Source organism: Ranitomeya variabilis, chromosome 5 (assembly GCF_051348905.1).
Source record: "Ranitomeya variabilis isolate aRanVar5 chromosome 5, aRanVar5.hap1, whole genome shotgun sequence".
Taxonomy (NCBI): domain Eukaryota; kingdom Metazoa; phylum Chordata; class Amphibia; order Anura; family Dendrobatidae; genus Ranitomeya; species Ranitomeya variabilis.
In genome coordinates, this window is record NC_135236.1 from 178,058,021 (window position 1) to 178,082,512 (window position 24,492).

Genomic DNA, 24,492 nt, shown 5'->3' on the forward strand with positions numbered 1-24,492 from the left:
ACTGCATTATGCCAACTGTAAAATCTGATGGACCAACTAATGCTATTGGATTGTTTTACAGTGGTTGGCCAAGGATCCTTAGCTCCAGTAAAAGGAAATTGTAAAGCTTTGGCATATAAGATATTGTGGACAATTTTTTGCTTCCAATTTTGTGTCGTTTGAAAATGACTTCTTTCTGCTCCAGTATTAGTGTCCATGAAACATGGCTGTTTGAGATTGACGTCAATTCTACTAAAATGAACTAGAAGGAACATTGCTAGCTGGACCCTCTCGTCCACCATCAGTGTCTGACCTGACAAATGCTTTTCTGGAAGTTTGCAAAAAATTGACACAGTCACACTCCAAAACATTGTACAGGGTGGGTCATTTATATGGATACACCTAAATAAAATGGGAATGGTTGGTGATATCAACTTCCTGTTTGGGGCACATTAGTATATGGGAGGGGGAAAACTTTTCAAGATGGGTGGTGACCATAGTGGCCATTTTGAAGTTGGCCATTTTTGAATGCAACTTTATAAATGGCTCACCCAGGTATATCCATATAAATATCCCACCCTGTAGAAAGCAGGTAGAGTGGAGGCTGTTTTAGCAGCAGAAGGGAACTAACTCTATATTAATGCCTATGGATTTAGAAAGGGATATCATAAAATCTTGAGTAGATGTAATATGTAGGTGTCATAATTAGTAGTAGAGTAGTGTTGAGCATTCCGATACTGCAAGTATCGGTTATCGGCCGATATTTGCTGTATCGGAATTCCGATACCGAGTTCCGATATTTTTGCGATATCGGAAATCGGAATCGGAAGTGTGCGGTGCGTATGGTTCCCAGGGTCTGGAGGAGAGGAGACTCTCCTTCAGGCTCTGGGATCCATATTCATGTAAAAAATAAATAATAAAAATAAAAAATATTGATATACTCACCCCTCCGGCGGACCCTGGACCTTAGCGATGTAACCGGCAGCCTCCGTTCCTAAGAATGAGTGAGTGTAGGGCCTGCGATGACGTCGCGGCTTGTGATTGGTCGCGTGAGCGGTCACGCGACCAATCACAAGCCACGACGTCATCGAAGGTCCTTCACTCTGCATTCTTAGGGAACAGAGGCAGACGCTTGGACCGGTGAGAGTCGGGGCCGTCAGAGGGGTGAGTATATCAATATTTTTTATTTTAATTCTTTATTTTATACATGAATATGAATCCCAGGGCCTGAAGGAGAGTTTCCTCTCCTTCAGACCCTGGGAACCATTCCGATATTTTGTGTCCCATTGATATGCATTGGTATCGGGTAGGGTTGAGCGAAACGGGTCGGCAATTTTCAGAAGTCGCCGACTTTTGGCAAAGTCGGGTTTCATGAAACCCGACCCGACCCCTGTGTGGGGTCGGCCATGAAGTCGGCGATCTTCTCAATCTGGAATCGGAATTCCGATACCGATTCCCGATATGTTTAAGATATCGGGAATTGGTATCGGAATTCATATTTAAGTGTAAAATAAAGAATTAAAATAAAAAATATCGCTATACTTACCATCTGATGTGCCCTGGTACTAAGCGGGAACCTTCCTTCCTTAGAATCAGCCTTCCAGGACCTTGCGGTGACGTCGCGGTGACGTCACGGCTTGTGATTGGTCGCGCGGCCGCCCATGTGACCGCTCGCGCGACCAATCACAAGCCGCGACGTCACCGTGACATCACCGAGGGTCCTGGAAGGGCTGATTCTTAGGAAGGAAGGCTGCCGGAAAGAAGCAGGGCGTGTCCGAGGGTGAGTATATACCTAATAGGAATATACTCACCCTCGGCTTCTTTCCGGCAGCCTTTCTTCCTAAGAATCAGCCCTTCCAGGACCCTCGGTGACGTCACGGTGACGTCGCGGCTTGTGATTGGCGCGCGAGCGGTCACATGGGCGGCCGCGCGACCAATCACAAGCCGCGACGTCACCGCGACGTCACCGCAAGGTCCTGGAAGGCTGATTCTAAGGAAGGAAGGTTCCCGCTTAGTACCAGGGCGCATCAGATGGTAAGTATAGCGATATTTTTTATTTTAATTCTTTATTTTACACTTAAATATGGATCCCAGGGCCTGAAGGAGAGTTTCCGCTCCTTCAGACCCTGGGAACCATTGGAAACCCAATGTACTGCATTGGGTTTCGAGTTTCGGCCGACCCCGACCCCGACTTTTTTATAGGATCGGCCGATTTCACTCGACCCGACTTTTGAAAAAGTCGCGTTTCGTGAAACCCGACCCGATCCTATAAATGTAAAGGTCGCTCAACCCTAGTATCGGGTATTGGTATCGGCGATATCCGATACTTTTTGGGTATCGGCCGATCCAATCCGATACCGATACCTTTGCATATCGGAAGATATCGCTCAACACTAGTTATGAGCAAACGTGCTCAGGTAACGTGTTACCTGAGTATCTTGGGCGTACTCGGATACTATATTCAAGTCCCCATGGCTGCATGTTTTGTGGAGGTAGATAGCCGCAACACACACGGGGATTACCAAACTATTTTAGTGGCGTGACTCACTCCAGAAGTGCTACTCCAGTCCCTGACTAGATCAACATTTCTGGCATGGTGTGTACAATGCCAGTAACAATGAATCGAGCTCAGAGTGTTTGTTGATGGAAAAAGAAAACATCTCTAGAACAGAGAATGCATGGACACAGAATGGTATAGAAAGAGAGCATCCCTCGCCTGCAAGAACTTCCAGTCTACAATGGAAAGGGGAAGACATGGTAGTGAGGGTAGAAAGGGTATTTAGATATGAGACTGCCCTTACCAAAATTACTATCGAGTTACTTACAGCCAAAGCTAACAGACAATTCTCTATACTCCTCCTTCTAGACCTGTCCTCTGCCTTTGACACAGTTGATCACTGCCTCCTACTACAGATCCTCTCTTCCTTTGGTGTCAAAGACCTTGCCCTATCTTGGATCTCCTCCTACCTTACAACTGCACATTTAGCCTTTCCTACTCCCATACTACCTCTTCATCTCGCCCCCTCTCTGTTGGTGTCCCTCAAGGCTCTGTCCCAGGACCCTTACTCTTCTCAATCTATACACTTGGCCTGGGACAACTCATAAGGTCCTATGGCTTCCAGTACCATCTATATGCTGATGACACTCAGATCTACCTCTCTGGCCCAGATGTCACCTCTCTGCTCTCCAGAATCCCAGAGTGTCTATCAGCCATATCCTCCTTCTTCTCCTCTCGCTTCCTCTAGCTCAATGTGGACAAATCTGAACTAATTATCTTTCCTCCATCTCACATATCTTCCCTACCTGATCTATCAAAATAAATGAAATCACACTTTCCCCTGTCCCCAAAATACGCTGCCTCAGAGTAACCCTTGACTCTGCCCTGTCCTTCAAACCGCACATCCAAGCTCTCACCACCTCCTGTCGCCTCCAGCTTTCTTGCAGAAATTTCTTGCAGAAATTTCCTGAAGAAAACCGGAAATTTTCTGCAAGAAATCCGCATTTTTTTTTACGTTTTTTCCACGTTTTTTTCACGTTTTTTTTAGCATTTTGCAAGCGTAATTAGCTTGCAGAATGCTAAAGTTTTCCAAGCGATCTGTAGCATCGCTTGGAAAACTGATTGACAGGTTGGTCACACTTGTCAAACATAGTGTTTGACAAGTGTGACCAACTTTTTACTATAGATGCTGCCTATGCAGCATCAATAGTAAAAGATAGAATGTTTAAAAATAATTAAAAAAATTAAAAAAATGGTTATACTCACCTGCAGGCGTCCGTTCCTATAGATGCTGTGTGTGTTCAGGACCTTCGATGACGTCGCGGCTTGTGATTGGTCGCTGAGCGGTCACATGAGCGGTCACGCGACCAATCACAAGGCCGCGACGTCATCGCAGGTCCTGAACACAGACCATCTAAAGGAACGGAAGTGGCAGCATGCCTCCGGGGCCATCGAAGGTGAGTATATGACTATTTTTTATTTTAATTATTTTTTTTTACCAATTATATGGTGCCCAGTCCCTGGAGGAGAGTCTCCTCTCCTCCACCCTGGGTACCAACCGCACATAATCTGCTTACTTCCTGCCTGGTGTGCACAGCCCCGTGCGGGAAGTAAGCAGATCAATGCACTCCTAGGTGTGCGGAATCCCCGCAATTCTGCATTTTTATGAACATGTTGCTTTTTTTTCCGCGATGCGATTTTTTCACGGAAAAAAATGCAACATTTGCACAAGAAATGCGGAATACACTGTAAATAATAGGAGGCATATGTAAGCGTTTTTTTCGCGTTTTTATCACATTTTATAGCGAAAAAACGCGAAAAAAATGTGAAAAATACTGAACGTGTGCACATGGCCTCACTCTACCAAAATGCTTGTGCATGCCCTAATCATCTCCAGCCTCGACTACTGCAATATTCTCCTTTATGGCCTATCTTCTAACTGTTGCAGAGTGCGTCTTCTTGCAGTCACCGCTGTAGTTAGGAGAGCTTCAATCAGCAAGATATCTTGAGTAAACAGTATTTACTTCATACTGGATAAACATGAGATACAATTCAGTGTCACACAGTCCGTGCACTGACACATAACACATTCAAGAAGAAGAAAGAATAATCAGGAAGTAAGAAAACAACCAACAATTGAGAGCTTCCCTCCCCACATTACAGCAAGTATATAACTTTACACACTATCACCATCTGCTGTCTGGTTAGTATAAAGTCCTCCTTTCACTTATAATAAGTCCTAATCTGTTGCATATGCCAACACCCTTTCTCAACAGTAAGGACTTATTCAATCAAACCCAACTTTTTTATTAGTCTCTGATGTTTATCAGCATTCAACGCCTTCGTGAGGATGTCTGCTGTCATTTCTTCAGTAGGACAGTACTCTAACTTCAAGACTCCTTGTTCCTGATGATCTCTCAAGAAATGATATTTCACATCAATATGCTTGCTTCTTGGATTGACTCTTTCCATCTGAGCAAGAACAAGACATCCTTGATTGTCCTCTTTCAGTTTTGTTGGTGCCAACTGTGGTTGTCCTAATTCTGTCAACAATTGTCTTAACCACAGTACTTCTTGACTCGCATGTGCTGCGGCAACATATTCTGCTTCTGTTGAAGATAGTGTCACAATTGACTGTTTCTTACTTGTCCAACTTATTGGTCCACCTGAGAGAAAAAAAATATGTCCACTGGTAGATCTTCTGTCAGTTGGATCTCCAGCCCAATCTGCATCAACATATCCTGTTAAAATGCAATCATCACTTGTGGGTAATTTCAGCTTAACATTGCTAGTTCCTTTCAAATAACGCATTACTCTATTCACGGCATTCCAATCAGCTTTATTTGGTTTTGATACCTTTCTACTCAGGATTCCTACTGCTGCTGCGATGTCTGGTCTTGTAACGGTCGCTAGATACAGTAGTTTTCCTATTGCTGTTCTGTATTCTACATTATTTGGTAGCATATTTTTTTTACTGTTCATCTCTTTGAGATAATTAGTTTCCATTGGAGACTTTACTGTCTTTGCATCCTTTAATCCAAATTTTTCTGTTATGTCTTGAATCATGTGATTTTGATTCAGTAGGAAACTTCCGTCTTCTTCTCTTTCTACCTGTATTCCTAGATATTGTTTTACATTTCCCAAGTCTTTGATTTCAAAATGTTGCTTCAGGATTTTTAGAATGTTTTCGTTATCCCTTTCTTGTTCAAAACAAATCAAAATGTCGTCTACATATATGAGTATATAAATCCATCTATTAATCAGCCTTTTTGTGTATAAGCATGGATCAGCTTTGCTTCTTTGAAATTTTTCATTTGTAAGTACTTCCGTGATTTTGTCATTCCACGCTTTAGCTGCTTGCTTTAAACCATATATGCTTTTCTGTAGTTTACAAACTTTGTTTGGATTTCTTTCATCTTTGAATCCTGGAGGTTGTTCCATATAAATGTCTTCTGTTAAATCTCCATTCAGAAAAGCTGTCTTTACATCCAGATGTCTCAGTTGCATCTGTTTCATTGCTGCAACTGTAAGTAAAGTTCTTATTGTAGTGTGTTTGACAACTGGAGCAAATGTCTCATCATAGTCTTCTCCATATTTTTGAGAATACCCTTTAGCTACGAGTCTTGCTCGGTATCTTTCAGCTGTGCCATCTGTTTGGTATTTAACTTTAAAAATCCATTTACATCCTATGGTTTTTCTTCCTTCTGGTAAATCTGTTAGTGTCCATGTATTTGAGTCTTGCATGGATTTAATTTCTGTTTCTGTTGCTTCTATCCATTTATTAGCTTCTTCTACAGGAAGTTTAGATATGTCTTCCCAAGAGGTAGGCTCATAGATTTTTCTTGTGCTTGTCTTGTATGAGAGACGTTTTGGTGGTTTTCCTTTGTTCTCTCTCATTGAACGTCTTGGTTCTGTGTCTGTTTGTAGTTGTGATTCTTCATTTTCAGTATTTTGTTCTTCGTTAATTTCTGCTTCTTTCTCATCAGATATTTCTTCAGTTGTGTCACTATTGGTTTTCTCATTTTTTGTTTCAACTGAAATCATAATGTCTTCATTTAAATCTTCAATGAATGTCACACTGTTACTCACCGTAACTCTGTCTGTTTTGGGATCTAGGATTCTGTATCCTTTGCAATTTTCACTATATCCAACAAATATTGCTTCCATGGATCTGTTTTGAAGTTTGGAACATTTTTCTGTTGGAATGAATATAAAAACTTTATAACCAAAAACTTTTAAATGATTGACACTTGGTTTCATTCCTTGCCACAGTTCATATGGAGTTTTCATCAGTTTTCTGGAAAAAAGTCGGTTCTGTAGATATGTAGCTGTCATTGCTGCCTCACCCCAATATTTCTCTGGTAGTTTGGAATCCATCAGCATACATCTTATCATTTCTGTTAGAGTTCTGTTTTTTCTTTCTGCTACTCCATTTTGTTCAGGTGTGTATGGAACCGTTTTCTGGTGTTCTATTCCATTTTGTCGTAAGTAGTCTTCTATTCTGTGACCTGTAAATTCACCTCCATTATCACTTCTGATGACAATTGGCTTCCTTTGAAATTTGTTACTTGATCTTGTTACATAGTTTTACAAGTTTATCAAAAACTTCACTTTTGTTTTTAATTAAGTATGTGACTGTGTATCTTAAGTAATCGTCTATAAAAGTCAACATGTATCTATTGCCTCCTGATGTACTCACTTTCATGGGTCCACATACGTCAGTATGCACCAAATCAAGTGGTCCTTTGCTTTTCATCTCACTTTCTTTTGGAATAGATATCCTTGTGGCTTTGGATTTTATACAACATTCACATCTTATGGTAATTGAGCAATCTGATATCTTTAAATCTTTTGTCAATTCTTTTCTCTGTAGTTCCCTTATACTGTCAGGGTGTCTATGTCCTAGACGTCTATGCCACATGTGAATACAGTTTTTGTGATCATGTGTACATACCTTCATCTGTTCCTTTGGTGTGTCAAAATGATATAATTGTTCATCTGCCTTGACTTTGGTTATCACCTTGTTTCCTGCAATAATTGCACACTCATTGTCTTTGAATTTCACTGTAAAGGTACCTTCACACTAAGCGACGCTGCAGCGATACAGACAATGATGCCGATCACTGCAGCGTCGCTGTTTAGTCGTTGTGTGGTCGCTGGAGAGCTGTCACACAGACAGCTCTTCAGCGACCAACGATGCCGAAGTCCCCGGGTAACCAGGGTATACATCGGGTTACTAAGCGCAGGGCTGCGCTTAGTAACCCGATGTTTACCCTGGTTACCATTGTAAAAGTAAAAAAAAAAAAAACACATACTCACATTCCGGTGCCCGGCGTCCGCTTCCCTGCACTCCTCCTGCATCCTGTTTCAGCGCCGAATATCTCCGGCATCTCCCACAGAGCAGAGCGGTGACGTCACCGCTCTGCTTTACGGCCGGCACTTACACAGGATGCAGGAGGAGTGCAGGGAAGCGGACGCCGGGCACCGGAATGTGAGTATGTGTTTTTTTTTTTACATTTACAATGGTAACCAGGGTAAACATCGGGTTACTAAGCGTGGCCCTGCGCTTAGTAACCCGATGTTTACCCTGGTTACCAGTGAAGACATCGCTGGATCGGTGTCACACACACCGATCCAGCGATGTCAGCGGGAGATCCAGCGACAAAATAAAGTTCTGGACTTTCAGCAACGACCAGCGATCTCACAGCGGGATCCTGATCGCTGCTGCATGTCAAACACAACGATATCGCTAGCCAGGACGCTGCAACGTAACGGATCGCTAGCGATATCGTTGTAAAGTCGCTTAGTGTGAAGGTACCTTTAGTCCTTTTGCTGTTAAACGTTTCACAGATAATAATCCGCCTTCCAATTTTGGAACATACAACACATCCTATACAAGTATCTTTGAATCTTGCCCGAACTTGTTTGAACAATTTAGCATACCTTGTCCGATACCTTCTGCGGTTATTTTGCTTCCATCTGCAAGATAAATGGCTTCTTTCTTATCTAAATCAAGATCAGTAAAGAAATTCTTGTCACTTGTCATATGACTCGTTGCTCCTGAATCAATAAACCAACCAAGTGATGATTTCTTGTCTGTTACTTTAAATGTGCCATTCCAATTATTCTCACATGAATCGGAAATTGTGTTTTTTACTTTCTGTGTATGCTTTTTATGTTGTAATTTTTGTTGTTCTGCTTTCCATATGGTACAGTCTTTCTTTAAATGACCTTTTTTCTTACATCTGAAGCATTCTCTTGTCTCTTTATTATACGTTTTTTTGAATTCTGTAGCTTTAAGAGCATTTTCACTGTCCTTTTCAGTAGAAGAATCATTTCTTTGTTCTTTTCTTCTCTGATATTCATCTATTAGTCTTGTTTTCACAAAATCTAATGTAATATCAGTTTCTGGTCTCCTCTCAAGGGCATTTATCAAGGCTGTATACGAATCTGGTAAACTGCACAACAATATAGCTGCTACATGACTTTCTTTAACATCTTCACCAATAGATCTTAGCTGTGATATCACTTCCATAATTGAGAATATGTGCTTCTGCATATCGTCATTTGCACTCAATCTCATACTGTACAGCTTTCTTAATAAAAATAACTTGTGATTCAAGCTAGGTCTTTCATACAGTTTTCTTAATGCTTCCCACATTCCCTTAGCTGTTTTGTCATTTCTTATATGTATTAATTGAGCATCATCCACTAATAAGCTAATGGTGGCTTTAGCTTTTCTATTCTTCTTATCCCATGTCTGATTATCTTGATCTAGTCTTGCTGTAACAATTACTTCCCATAGATCATCCTTAGATAACAACATCTCTACTTTGAATTTCCATAACTGATAATTTTCACTATTCAGTTTAGCTACTGTAAATTTCAGTTCTGTGTTACTCATCATCTTTATATAGTCTTACTTGTTTAGAGAGTTGTACTGAAGATATTCTCCTGTATGTCCAGCTCCTGGGATCATGAATTCCTCTGTCACTCTGTATTTATTTCCTTCTGTTTGCAGAGCTTATCTGTGTGCTCCGTTATCTGAATAAACCAGGATCCTGCTCCCTGGGCTTGTAGTGCAGACCTGTAGTGTCTGGGCCCATAACCTGTTGCAGAGTGCGTCTTCTTGCAGTCACCGCTGTAGTTAGGAGAGCTTCAATCAGCAAGATATCTTGAGTAAACAGTATTTACTTCATACTGGATAAACATGAGATACAATTCAGTGTCACACAATCCGTGCACTGACACATAACACATTCAAGAAGAAGAAAGAATAATCAGGAAGTAAGAAAACAACCAACAATTGAGAGCTTCCCTCCCCCCATAACAGCAAGTATATAACTTTACACACTATCGCCATCTGCTGTCTGGTTAGTATAAAGTCCTCCTTTCACTTATAATAAGTCCTAATCTGTTGCATATGCCAACACTAACACTCTCGCACCCCTCCAGTCTGTCCTTAACTCTGCTGCCCGACTAATTAATCTCTCTCCACTTCTGCTTCCACTCTTTGAAAATCCCTTCACTGGGTCCCAATTTCCCAGCGTATCCAGTTTAAACTACTAACACTGACCTACAAAGCCATCCATTACCTTTCTCCTCCGTATATTTGCAAACTAATCTCTCAATATCTTCCCTCACGTAATCTCCACTCCTCCCAAGACCTCCTTCTCTCCTCCACGCTTATTCACTCCTCACCCAATCGCCTCCAAGACTTCTCCCGAATATCCTCCATCTCTCTGGAATTCTGTGCCCCAACATGTCCGGTTATCCACCACATTTGGATTCTTCGAAATAAACCTGAAAACCCACCTCTTTAAGAAAGCTTACAACCTGTAATGACCACACAGCCACCTCAACACCATCGGAGCTACTGCAACCCTCAACCTACTGTCTCCTTCCCCATAATCCTGTAGAATGTAAGCCCGCAAGGACAGGGTCTTTTTCACTCTGTACCAGTCTGTCATTGTTAGTTTGTATACTGTAAGTGATATTTGTATTTTAATGTAACCCCTTCTCATGTACAGCACCATGGAATTAATGGTGCTATATAAATAATAATAATAATAATAATATGTATCAAAACAAGAAAAGTGCTTTCAATATTAAAGTAGTCCTGATTTTATTCAATATTTATTTACATAATTGCCTTGTAATGTTTTCATTTCCTGCTCTGTCCAGATGTCATCGTATCCCAGAATTTCAAGCGGAGGAAGTTCACCGACCACCATATTGGGACACCCAAGTGATGGGTGTCCCAATATGGAAACTGCTGCTGGTAACAACCTATTGCGTGGAACCACCAGCGGAACACTATTGCACCACACACACACTCTATATGTCATACGCACCTCACACACTCACACACAATCACACTTACACTCACACACTCACGCAGCCTCTTGCACAGTACCACCAGCGGAACACCGTCGCGAACACGCCGCCGCCGGGATCAGCTGAATGATTCACTGACTGCCGCCATCTTTGTACAGTAGGAATGCATGCGCAGTTTTAATGCGACTGCCACTATCTGTCTGCAACAAAGATGGTGGCGGTCTGATTTACTGCTACTGCACGAATTATGTGCAGGTGCAGTGAATCATTCGGCTGATCCTGGCGGCAGATGCGTGACGTGTCTACAGGCAGAGGAAGCCGGTCACATTAAAGGGGTTTTCCCACGAATGAAAGTTAATTTTAAAATTTGACTGTGTCTGACTGTGTACGGAGCATACCACATCTCCTGGGCAGGGGAGGAAGCAAAAGATAATACTGACATTACAGCAGGGAATCACAGTGGATTCATTTTGTGAGGTAAAATATTTCAATGACTGTTTTTAAAAAATATTTTACCTCACAAAATGTATCCTCTGCGATCTCTTGTTGTAATGTTAGTATTGTCTTTTGCTTCCTCCCCTGCTCAGAAGCTGTGGTATGTTCTGTACACAGTCAGACACAGGGGTGAGTGTGTCTGACTGTGTATGGAGCATACTACATCTCCTGGGCAGGGGAGGAAGCTAAAGACAATACTGACATTACAGCAGGAGATCACAGTGGGTTCATTTTGTGAGGTAAAATATTTAAATGACTGTTTTTAAAAAATATTTTAAAAGAGATTGAATAATCTACCAATCAAATAGAAAATATATACAGCAAGGTAGATTTGTGAGCAAGTTTAACACATAACTTTTAATATGAACCATAAAAAAGTCCTGAAGACCCTTATTACACTAAACAAAAATACTAAAAAAATAACCAGACACAATTCACATACTAACAATCGCTCCCACAGAGTGCTGCTAATCCATGGAGCATGGTGGAGAAAAAAGGGGGAACCTTTTTTCAAAAAAAATATACACCAACAGAAAACAATACCATTAGTCACCTTTAGCAATTGCCCTACAATCTGCATGTAACATTCAGGTTTTGGCAGAAAAGGCAAAACAATCAATTCAAAACTTATTGCCTAGGTATATAAAAGGAACAATCTCACCCAAACATAGTTCCTTCCTTCACAAAAGGGGGGTAGATCGGTCTAAGGATATCCATATTCATAGGGGGAGGCCTCCAAACATCCATACAATCCCCCATTCATTGGATTTATACCCGACCATGTTCAAATTATCCCTCACAAATCGATCTCCCAACGCGTTTCTCTAGGCTTGGTCATCAGGGGAGAAGCCGTTTGTTACAAAGTGAAGACAAGGTGTGTGCAATCCATCACACACCAAAGTGAAGGGGCGGACTTACCGCATGTGAATGGATGGCTTTAAATAGGACACCATATGAAATTCACATCCGATGCATCATATGGAACGCATCGATGAACCGCAAGATACAGCTTCCGGCTTAGGGGAGACATCGTGTCATACAATCTTCACATATGAAAGAGGCCGGCGTGAAGTGCACAAAGACAAAGTGTCAGGACTCTGAACATTTTTTACCTTTTGTGCATTACTGCCCTTTTTCAAGATGGCGTCTTTGGTCTCATGTGCACTGTGTCTCCTGCTATAAAACTCCACCCCAGCCTTCAGTCTGTGCTAGAGTATTCTGCCTTTCATCCAGCTCCTGACCTCTGATTACTCCCTGGCAATACACCTGCTCCTGTGAACCTGTGTGGTGATCCTGCTACTCTGCTCTGAGTTCCTGCTGCATACACAAGTTTCCAGTAATCCTCCTTCATCTGCTGTTCGTGTTTTCTTCCATCTGCATTTGCTGGTCATGTAAGCTGTTGCTGCTTTGCAATAACCTGAGACTATTAACCAGGCCTCCCTGGTTGAGCTAAGATATGATTTCAACTGCCTAATAAGCATATCTATCTGTGCCTGGACTAAGACAAGGATTTATTTGTGTCAAGTATCCTCAAGAATAACTGTGCTTCATAGACTTTCTGCTTGATTGCATTTTCCTCTGAAGTTTCCTATAGACTGCTAAGCTGCGTTTATTATTTGCACCAAGTGTTGTGGACTTCAGTTTCTCTCTGCACCTGTTTGAATCACTGTGTGATAATATAGACTTTACCACTTATAAAACTGTGTCCTGTAGTTGTCTTGTTCCACGCAAAGAGTCTCCTGAGTTATCCCCTATAATTATTACACAAATAATATGTGGGAGCGTCTGTTAGTATGTGAATTGTGTGTGGTTATTTTTTGGTATTTATGTTGGTGTAATAAGGGTCTTCGGAACTTTTTATGGTTCATATTAAAAGTTATGTTTTAAACTTGTTCACAAATCTACCTTGCTGTATATACTTAATAAAAAATATTTTACCTCACAAAATGTATCCTCTGTGATCTGTTGTAATGTCAGTATTGTCTTTTGCTTCCTCCCGTGCCCAGGAGCTGTGGTATGTTCGGTACACAGACACAGACAATTTTTAAAATGAACTTTTGTTTGTGGGAAAACCCCTTTAAAAAGCAAATATCAACGCCAACATGGCTCCTCATAAAAAGTATGCCAATGACAATGAACTTAAAGCAGCAAAGGCACAACGTGGAAGACAACAAAGGCAAATGAGACTCTTGAAGAGCAACAGCATCACTGGGACAAAACAATGCATATAAGCGTAGGCGTCAAGTACATGAGTCCCCTGATGCAAAAGTCATTAGATTATCACAGGATGCCATTAGGCAACAAAAGTGCCACATGCCTGCCCCCATCGTGACAGTACCGTCCTTCCGATGCGATAGCATCGGGCCTCCATCTAGTATATATATATTGTAAGGCTGGTTTCACATTTGCGTTTTTTGCCGCTGCGTTTTAGCGCAAAAAAACCCATGCGTTTTTTTTTCCTATATTTAACATTAAAAAAGCATGCTTTTTTTTGTATGCGTTTTGCCGCGTTTGACGACGCATGCGTCGTTTCTATGCTTGCGTTTGGTTGCAGAAATGCAACATGTAGTAATTTCTAGAGGCGTTATTTTGCCGCAAAAAACGCATGCTTTTTTTGTGGCAAAAAAACGTATTGCTGTCTATGTAAACGCATGCGTTTTTAAGCACATGCGTTTGCTTGCGTTTTAACAGAAAAAAACAAGAATACACACTGATAAGCCACCCCCCACCATCCAGGTGATAAAGGGATCCAAACCCTAACCCTACCCCTAACCCTAACCCTAACCCATAAGCCACCCCTCACCATCAAGGTGATAAAGGGATCCAAACCCTAACCCTACCCCATAAGCCACCCCCCACCATCAAGGTGATAAAGGGATCCAAACCCTAACCCTACCCCTAACCCTAACCCATAAGCCACCCCCCACCATCAAGGTGATAAAGGGATCCAAACCCTAACCCATAAGCCACCCCCCACCATCAAGGTGATAAAGGGATCCAAACCCTAACCCTACCCCTAACCCTAACCCATAAGCCACGCCCCACCATCAAGGTGATAAAGGGATCCAAACCCTAACCCTACCCCTAACCCTAGGGATCCACCGCGAATGAAGGTAATGTAGGTCAATGACCTGTAGTTACCTTCACTCGCGGTGATGCGCCCCCTGCTGGATGTCCTCATATGACCTCGAGCCTGGTAACTTTTCTGAATATTTTCCCATGTTCGAGGGACATCCAGCAGGGGGCACATCACCGCGAATGAAGGTAACTACAGGTCATTGACCTACATTACCTTCATTCACCGGGGTTTGACAGGCACGAGCACAGCTGCATTAGCAGATCTCCTGCCTGTAAAATATTTTAACCCCTTCAGATGGATTTACATCGTGGGACGTGACAGATCATCGGAAGGTATGTATATTGTTGGTTTATTATTTTTCCTTTGTTACAGAGCGAGGGTCTTCAGGTGGATTGAGAGAGCAATAAAATATTACAACAACCTGTGTGTTTATTTCATTAAAATACTTTGCAATATTGTGTGTGTGTTTTTTTTAACCATTTCATACAATTGGATTAATAATGGATAGGTGTCATAATTGACGACTCTCCATTATTAATGTGGCTTAATGTCACCTTACAATAGAAAGGTGACATTAACCCTTCATTACCCCATATCCCACTGCTACACGGGAGTGGGAAGAGAGTGGTCAAGTGCCAGAATAGGCGCATCTTCCAGATGTGCCTTTTCTGGGGTGGCTGGGGGCAGATGTTTGTAGCCAGGGGGGGCCAATAACCATGGACCCTCTCTAGGCTATTAATATCTGCCCTCAGTCATTGGCTTTACCACTCTGGCGGAGAAAATTGTGCGGGAGCCCACGCCAATTTTTTCCGCGATTTAACCCTTAAATTTAATAGCTACAGAGCCGAAATTTTGCACATACACACTACTAACATTAGTAGTGTGGAATATGCAAAAAAAGGGGGATATGACATGGTTTACTGTATGTAAACCATGTCTCATATCATGTCAGGTTTAGGCAGGAGAAATGAAAAGCAGGCAATTGAATTACCGGCTTTTCTGCTATATCGCACTGAAGTAAATATAAAAATATATAGATTTCCCATTGACTTGCATTGGGTTTCGTGTTTCGGCCGATCCCCCGACCCCGACTTTTCAAGAAGATCGGCCGATTTCACTCGACTCGACTTTTGAGAAAGTCGGGTTTCGCGAAACCCGACTCGACCTCAAAAAAGGAAAAGGCGCTCAACCCTAATCCTAACCCTAACCCTAACCCTCGACCTCAAAAAAGGAAAAGTCGCTCAACCCTAATCCTAACCCTAACCCTAACCCTAGCTATTTCTATTTATAGTGGGTTTTCTTGTTGATTTTGATGATTGGCAGCTGTCACACACTTCTCAGCATGCGTTTCAAAAACGCAAACGCAGGAAAAAACGCATGTAAACGCGGCAAAACACCGCATTTTTTTACCGCATGCGAAAACGCATGCGTCTAAAATACGCTGCATTTTGCCGCGTTTTCATGCGTTTTTTTCACCACCTGCGTTTGCGTTTTAAACGCTGCGTTTTTAAACGAAAATGTGAAACTAGCCTAAGATATCGCTTACTGCGTGTCTTGGGGGACATTTGCTTGGCAACCGGATAAACGCACACGGGCACAATTTTCTTACAAAAACATTCTTTTTGGTTTATTTACACACCATCATAAACCACAACCTCAGGAATTTGGTAGTATGCCACAACGTCCGTACACATTCGGCTCTATAGTGGAACCACAGTCCCTCACTGACCCCGGACAGCATAACACAGATTACAGTCCATTACCTGTTGGCGTCCTCAGAGGTATCCCATTGAGTAAACACAGTCTCTCTCTCTGCCCCGGGTCAGTATTCCCGTAGAATGTAAGTCCGCAAGGACAGGGTCCTCTCCCCTCTGTGCCAGTCTGTCTTCGTAAATTTGTGTATTGTAAATGATATCTATAACCCTTTATGTAACACCTTTCTCATGTACAGCACCATGGAATTAATGGTGCTATATAAATAAATAATAATAATATAACACGGATCCCTGTCCGTTACCTGTTGGTGTCGGCCACACAGGTTCCTGAATGCCTCTTATCCTCAAAGGGATCCCACAGACGTCTCTCACAGACCCTGGTCAGTATCACTCACGGTTGTCAGACCATCCACTCCGGAGGTATCTCACAGGCCTCCTTGCTCTGGCTCAGACTAGCCAGCACTTGCTCCCATATGCCAAACATACCTCCATTACATTGTTGTAACCACACCCAGGTACCAATCACATGGCTAGTCAGGTGATCATGACTTTACCGCAGGTTCTCAAACACACAATCATCTTAGGTGTTCAGACACACCCCTTTGGGTGGGTATGTAGGTGACTGGACCTACCCATATCTCCAAGTCACCTGGAAGCCTTCCCAATGTAAGACAAATCCCTCAACAGTAGATCTGCTCAGCAAAACACGCCCAGGCTTCCATCACAGGGCCACCCACCTCAGCGATACATACTGCCCATTAATCACATGTCCAGTCACATGCCACTATATATATATATATATATATATATATATATATATATATATATATCTATATATATATATATATATACTGCTCAAAAAAATAAAGGGAACACTAAAATACCGCATCCTAGATATCACTGAATGAAATATTTCAGTTGCAAATCGGTTTATTCATTACATAGTGGAATGAGTTGAGAACAATAAAACATAAAAATGATCAGTGTAAATCAAAATGAATATCCCATGGAGGTCTGGATTTGAAATGATACTCAAAATCAAAGTGGAAAATCAAACTACAGGCTGATCCAACTTCAGTGGAAATGCCTGAAGACAAAGAAATGATCAGTTATGTGTGTGTTGCCTCCATGGGCCTGTATGACCTCCCTACAATGCCTGGGCATGCTCCTGATGAGGCAGCAGATGGTCTCCTTAGGGATCTCCTCCCAGACCTGGACTAAAGCATCCACCAACTGCTGGACAGTCTGGGGTGCAACATGACGTTGGTGGATGGTGCAAGACATGATGTCCCAGATGTGTTCAATCGGATTCAGGTCTCGGGAATGGGCAGGCCAGTCCATAGCTTCAATGCCTTCATCTTGCAGGAACTGCTGACACACTCCCGCCACATGAGGTCTGGCATTGTCCTGCATTAGGAGGAACCCAGGGCCAACTGCACCAGCATATGGTCTCACAAGGGGTCTGAGGATCTCATCTCAGTACCTAATGGCAGTCAGGCTACCCCTGGCGAGCACATGGAGGGCAGTGCAGCCCTCCAAAGAAATGCCACCCCACACCATTACTGACCCACTGCAAACCGGTCATGTTGAAGGATGTTGCAGGCAGCAGATCGCTCTCCACAGCATCTCCAGACTCTGTCACGTCTGTCGCATGTGCTCAGTGTGAACCTGCTTTCATCTGTGAAGAGCATAGGGCGCCAGTGGTGAATTTGCGAATCCTGGTGTTCTGTGTTGAACTGTGAGCACAACTCCCATCTGTAGATGTCGAGCACTCAGACCATCCTCATGGAGTCGGTTTCTAACGTCTGTGAAGACACATGCACATTTGTGGCCTGCTGGAGGTCATTTTTCAGGGCTCTGGCATTGCTCCTCCTGCTTCTCCTTGCACAAAGGCTGAGGTAGCGGTCCTGCTGGAGGGTTGTTGCACTACTACGGCTCCCTCTACGTTTCCTGGTGTACTGGCCTGTCTCCTGGTAGTGCCTCCAGCCTCTGGTCACTATGCTGACAGACACAGCAAATCTTCTTGCCACAGTTCACATTGATGTGCCATCCTGGATGAGCTGCACTACCTGAGCAACTTGTGTGGGTTGTAGAGTCCGTCTCATGCTACCATGAGTGTGAAAGCACAACCAACATTCAAAAGTGACCAAAACATCAGACAGAAAGCATTGGTACTGAGATGTGGTCTGTGGACCCCACTGGCAGAACCACTCCTTTATTGAGTGTGTCTGGATAATTGCCAATAATTTCCATCTGTTGTCTATTCCATTTGCACAACAGCATATGAAATTGATTGTCAAACAGTGTTGCTTCCTAAGTGGACAGTTTGATTTCACAGAAGTTTGATTTACTTTGAGTTATATTCTGTTGTTTAAGTGTTCCCTTTTTTTTTTGAGCACTGAGTGTATATATATATATATATATATATATATATATATATATATACACTGTGTATACACATACGCACTCCTCAACATTGAGATTGTAACACGCAGAAGGAAAAGTCGTGGAATTATGGAAATCACAATATGGATACACATGTTGAAGATTTTCAAATGAAGAAAAGATGGAAAAATTTTGTTTTAAATATCTTGATTCATTCATTAACAAGTTATGAGCGTCACACACAGAAATACACACACACACGCCTTGACCGCTATCATTTACAGTATATTATTAATTATTGTCTGAAGAATGTTCTCCTACACTAAATGCACTTGGGAAAATCATCAAGATATACTGCTAACAGGTCTCAATTGATGTTCCAGATGTGCTTGATATGTGATGTCCAATTTCACTTACAGTACCGAATGGATCAATCTTGCAAACTTTAGCCATGCTGACATGTTCGTCTTAGAAAGAAGAGGCTTTCCTCTGGTAACCATTACAAATAAGCCACACTTGTTCAGGATGTTTCTAATTGTACTGTATTGAACATGAACATTTACCATGCTGAAACCTTTAGAGTCTGAGCTGTGGCTCTTGGATTCTTTGCAAGTTGTCTCAGCATTGCATTGTCTGTCTTTGGAATAAATTTGTTAGGACATCCACTCCTAGAAAGATTTCCAACGTTCTTGAAGGTTTTCCACTTGTGACCAATCTTTCTCACTGCATAATGATAGACTCCAGGTAGTTTGGAAATGGATTAATAACCTTTTGTTGATTGATAGGCAGCAGCAATTGCTAATGTTCAATGGTGATGATTTTGCTTTTTGCTATTGTGTTAACACAGACCTGAATGCTCCAAACCTGCAAACTGCCCAAACTTCTGCTTTTACGGAGGTGGTCACACTTGCTGATGAAGAATAAATCAAGAGTATTTGGCTAGAAGCACCTGGCTGCTTCTTACCCTCTTAATTCCTATAAAAGCAGTATGAGTGAGCTGAATTTTTCACACACTACTTTTTCATTTTGACCTAGTTTTTGTTAAATAAATTATGACACGGCGTAGATTGTCATGTGTTGTTGTTCACCCGACGTTGTATTTACCTAATTTTAAGACATTCTAAGGACAAGAGTTTTTTTTTAAGTTCTGAAACATAAAACATAGAATTTAAAGAGGGTGTACTTAGTTTTTCCTAAGACTGTAGACAAATGGATGGCTATAAATAGAAAGCAAATAAATTATAATGTTCCTAAACATAAAATACTTGCATACAAACACCATCAGCATGTGATTTAACAGCAGTGCTCAGTACTGACATGTTGATGTGAAGAGCATTCATCTTCAGGAGAATGATGATGTAAATTTTACCTTTATTTAGGTTACCTCACTGCATAACTTTCTTATTCTTTGCAAATATGTGGAAACTCTAAGTAAAACCTTGCTGTATTATTTTCCATCAAGTGTAAATTGATAATCCCATGATAATGTATGAACAGGCTTAAGAGCCATATCAGAATTATAATCTCTGGTTTCATAAATGTAATGGAAAACTAACGGCTGAAAGTGAGAGAACATCTGGGGCCATTTTAACTATTTCCTTGATTTACTATCTTTCCATGCAAATCACTGATGTCATAAGTTTCAGAGAATGGTGAAGCCTCCTCAGAGGACACCAGATGTCAGAACAGTATGTGCTGTTCTTGAAGGACTTTAACCAAAAAAAACTAGATGCCTAAAATAAATATCATGTCTTTAGTTCTAAGTTTGTCCAAGACAGTAAAACTAAATCTGTTATGACTCGGTATGAAACATGTTCTGCCTATTTTGTCATATGGTTGCAGAAACTGGAAGTATGACACAAAGTGACATAAAGTGAAGAAATGATCTTGTGCTGTAACTGAGCCCTATTACTTCATATAACAATACGTCTGTATAAATCTTTTCCAGGTTTGAAAAACAGCTCCAAAAGGATCTAAACTACTGCTGATAACAGAAAGAGTACAGACTTCGTTTTGACAGGGTCTAGGGTCAAACACTTGAGTGCATCTTCCCATCTACTTGTTTTTTTAATTACTTCCATCCTCTGCTGTCAATTAAGAAAGAATAGCCTAGGGATAGATGAAAAACAAGTTGTTGAGGAGGTTCACTGAACAGTTTACGCCAAGGGTGCACCAAGTGCCTTTGCTTGGTTTGAACAGTTACAGTTACCTTGATGAAGAACAACATTCTTTGAAATGCATTATTTTATTATTTTGCTCCCTTAGGCCACCATACTTATCAGTGAGTGATGGTATAAGCCAACTCCAGGAACTTGCGCATTTGATGATCAGGAACTCTATGGTCCGGAGAGCCCTGGAAGCAAATGCGGGATACCCTAGGAGACTCCAGGATTGTGCTCACAACTCTCCACCTTGGATCTGCATACACCTATACTACAACCAGTAGTCTCTACCAAAATTCTGCAAGACTATTTCAACTTGATTCCATAGGAAAAGCAGTCACTGACATATTATGTGAGACTATAACGCAGGCAAAAGCTCACCCCTTATTCCGTCTCTTGTTTTCTCTGGCTGCCTCAACCTGCGCTATTTTTTAGCACCGGTGGTGCTACAGCCTTCATTCTTGGCACTCTTGTCCCATCTCCTTCAAATCCGTAAGCTTATTGCCCTTTATTTGAATTGGCAGTACTTCCCTCTTCTAGGGATCCTTGCTACATACCTGGCCAGGTGTTATGATGACAGCTTAGGTTCACTTTGTGATGGGTACATTGGGGCTAATATCGTTCAGGTATTGAGCATGCTTATATTATACTGCAACTTATTTTGCCTTACTTATGCAGCCACTATTATGTCGATACATGACTACAGTGTATTGTGTGCCATTATTTAGTTCCTTTTTCTCTGTATTTGCAATATTTTGGTTTGTTATAGCTTATTGGTTTGCTATTTGATGCACTTAAACAAGAGATACTGCGTATTTGTACTAACGTAACCAAGCACATTATTTATGTCTATATAGATTGGTATCCGCACTTTATGCTTTGGTTATGTCATATTATGCATGATCTGTACAGGGGTGAGGACCACTGGTCCTATATTTAGGTCTTTTTTAAATTGTTTTATCCTGTGTTTGTCTTTTTCTGAGGTGTCAATAAAGTACTATGATGTTTTTGTACTATCCATGGGTGTGCATATGCAGTGCCCCAGAGTCCTGGTCATTGCAGTACTGATGCTCCGCCGCTAAGGGGAGTGATGGTACGTCTGATGGCACTTAAGGAGTTCACCTGACCAGGTATCACAGACACCAAAACACTTCATAGTCTGGCCTCCAGGGGGAGCTAAGGGTGCTATGTATTAGGCCACTCCTCACAATCTGGTAAAACTGGGGGTTGGATAGAAAGTTAGAGAGAAGCTGACTGGGTTGGAACCAGGCAACATCCTGTGGCAGAGGGTGTTGCAGGGGAAGATTCAGGGGGGTCCCTGTCAGGGGTGGGATCCTGACAGAGGCCTAGCGAAAAGGACAGAACGTTAAGGAACCGCGCCTGCACTACATCGCGGCGGTATCTCAAGAAAGGACAAGAAGCGAGGTTTATTGTGGAGAGTGAGAAACGAGATCACAGCAAAAAGGAGATAATACCAGTAGGAGTCGTGTCGTAAGATCGAGGCAACATCCTACTGAGGCGCGTAGCCGGTGGCCGGAAGTATTGGGCTCCAAGCATTACTTCAAACCAACGGCAGGACAGTTAATTATAGGTTGGCTGTCTCACCTAAATCGCCTAAGCAGACATAGGGGGCAACTGTGGGAGAGGGGCGTCACTAGGGTCCCGGAAGAACTCCAGGCCTACCCATCATACGGGTGCGTCCTAGCCATATCATCTGGGGGGACAGAGAAGAACATCAGAACAGACATAAGTTGTGGGAAAGAACATCAGAAATAGACACAACAGTTGTGAGGACTATCCCGTGGTGCTCAGCAGGGAAGTACTACAACACACAGGCGCTAGAAGGTAGGCACAGATTTCCACCTGCAAAGGGAAACTCTGGAGGTGTCTCAGACAGCCCTGTTAACCGTACTCTGGATTGAGGATCTTGAAGCCTTCAGTAAAGAGGTAAAGAGACTGCAACCCTGTGTCCTCGTTATTCATTGCGACCTGCACCACGCACCACCACCTACACCTTTCATTGGACGCCCCTTAGCAGGGTCACGGACCGGGTCTAGCCACCGTGACAACCCCAGAACTGAGACAGAGAGGCCCGGTACCGAGTACCCTGCGGCCCTGCGTCTGGGGGCGCTCCACATACCATTATTGGTCTAGTCTTTTTTTCTTCTTTGTTTTGCTTAATTTGTTTAACAGACTAGGTATTGCACCCTGTCTCACTATGAACACAGGGGTGCACCCCTTATATTCATACTTACAGTCTTTTATACAGGTATCACATTCAAACAGGTGCAATTAATACAGGTAATGAGTGCAGAGTAGGAGGGCTTCTTAAAGAAAAAACTAACAGAAACAGAATTCTTGCTGGTTGGTAGGTGATCAAATACTTATTTCTTGCACTAAAATGAAATGTAATTAAATAAAAATCATACAATGTGATTTTCTTTTTTTTTACTTTTAGATTCTGCCTCTCACAGTTGAAGTATACTTACTATAAAAATTACAGACCTCTCCATTCTTTGTAGGTGGGAAAACTAGCAAAATCGGCATTGAATCAAATACTTATTTTCCTCACTGTAGGGCTCCTACAGGAGCATCAACAGCTCTAATTTTTTTTATAGCCAGGCACTAGTGTCTATTTGTCTATCCTTATCATATTGTTTTGAAAGTCTGCTGTCATTTATTTCCATCTTCTTTTGAAGCTCTTTATTTCAGATCCTTACCTTTGTTGTAGGTTCCAATTTCAGTGCCAGTTTGAGGACAGACATGGCTTCTTCATAGTCACCTCTTTCTGATAAGACCTGATGAGAACAAATACAAGTGGCAATTAATATTGATATTGTGAAAATTGTCCATACTTTAAGACTTTATCTTTTATCTGTATTGCCACACAAATAAAACATCCTGGCATCTCAGTGATAAGACATCTTTACGGTCTATTCATTGACCATGCTGTGTTGGTGAATTCATTAGGTAGATAATTAGTTACCCAAACTTTCAGGTTTTGCAGTGGAAAATATTCAACTATCTTTCCTCAATGAGGTGGAACTAAAGATTAATCAGTGCACTGTAAAGATACCGTTACACTAAACGACTTGCCAACGATCACGACCAGCGATACGACCTGGCCGTGATCGTTGGTAAGTCATTGTGTGGTCGCTGGGGAGCTGTCACACAGACAGCTCTCTCCAGCGACCAACGATCAGGGGAACGACTTCGGCATCGTTGAAACTGTCTTCAACGATGCCGAAGTCCCCCTGCAGCACCCGGGTAAACATCGGGTTACTAAGTGCAGGGCCGCGCTTAGTAACCCGATATTTACCCTGGTTACCATTGTAAAAGTAAAAAAAAAAAACACTACATACTCATATTCTGATGTCTGTCACATCCCCCGCCGGCGTCCACAGGGTTAAAACTGCTTTCGGCAAGAGCGCTGCTAATATGCATGCGCTGCTGCCGAGAGCTTCCCTGCACTGAATGTGTCAGCGCCGGCAGTAACAGCGGTGACGTCACCGCTGTGCTCGGCTTTACGGCCGGCGCTGACACAGTCAGTGCAGGGAAGCTCTCGGCAGCAGTGCGTGCATATTAGCAGCGCTCTTGCCGAAAGCAGTTTTTAACCCTGTGGACGCCGGGGGACATCAGAATGTGAGTATGTACTGTTTTTTTTTTTACTTTTACAATGGTAACCAGGGTAAATATCGGGTTACTAAGCGCGGCCCTGCGCTTAGTAACCCAATATTTACCCTGGTTACAAGTGAACACATCGCTGGATCGGCGTCACACACGCGGATCGGCGTCACACAAGCCGATCCAGCGATGACAGCGGGTGATCAGCGACCTAAAAAA

General features: G+C 42.3%; 1 protein-coding gene across 1 annotated transcript in view; it reads right to left on the minus strand.

The window, feature by feature from the left end:
- LOC143775442 (peptidyl-prolyl cis-trans isomerase FKBP8-like) overlaps window positions 1-24,492 on the minus strand; it is a 135,815-nt gene that overhangs the window by 49,247 nt on the left and 62,076 nt on the right. Inside the window, exon 6 of the mRNA XM_077263575.1 lies at window positions 23,370-23,447. Within this exon, the coding sequence (XP_077119690.1) occupies window positions 23,370-23,447 (78 nt within the window). The remainder of the gene's footprint in view (window positions 1-23,369; window positions 23,448-24,492) is intronic.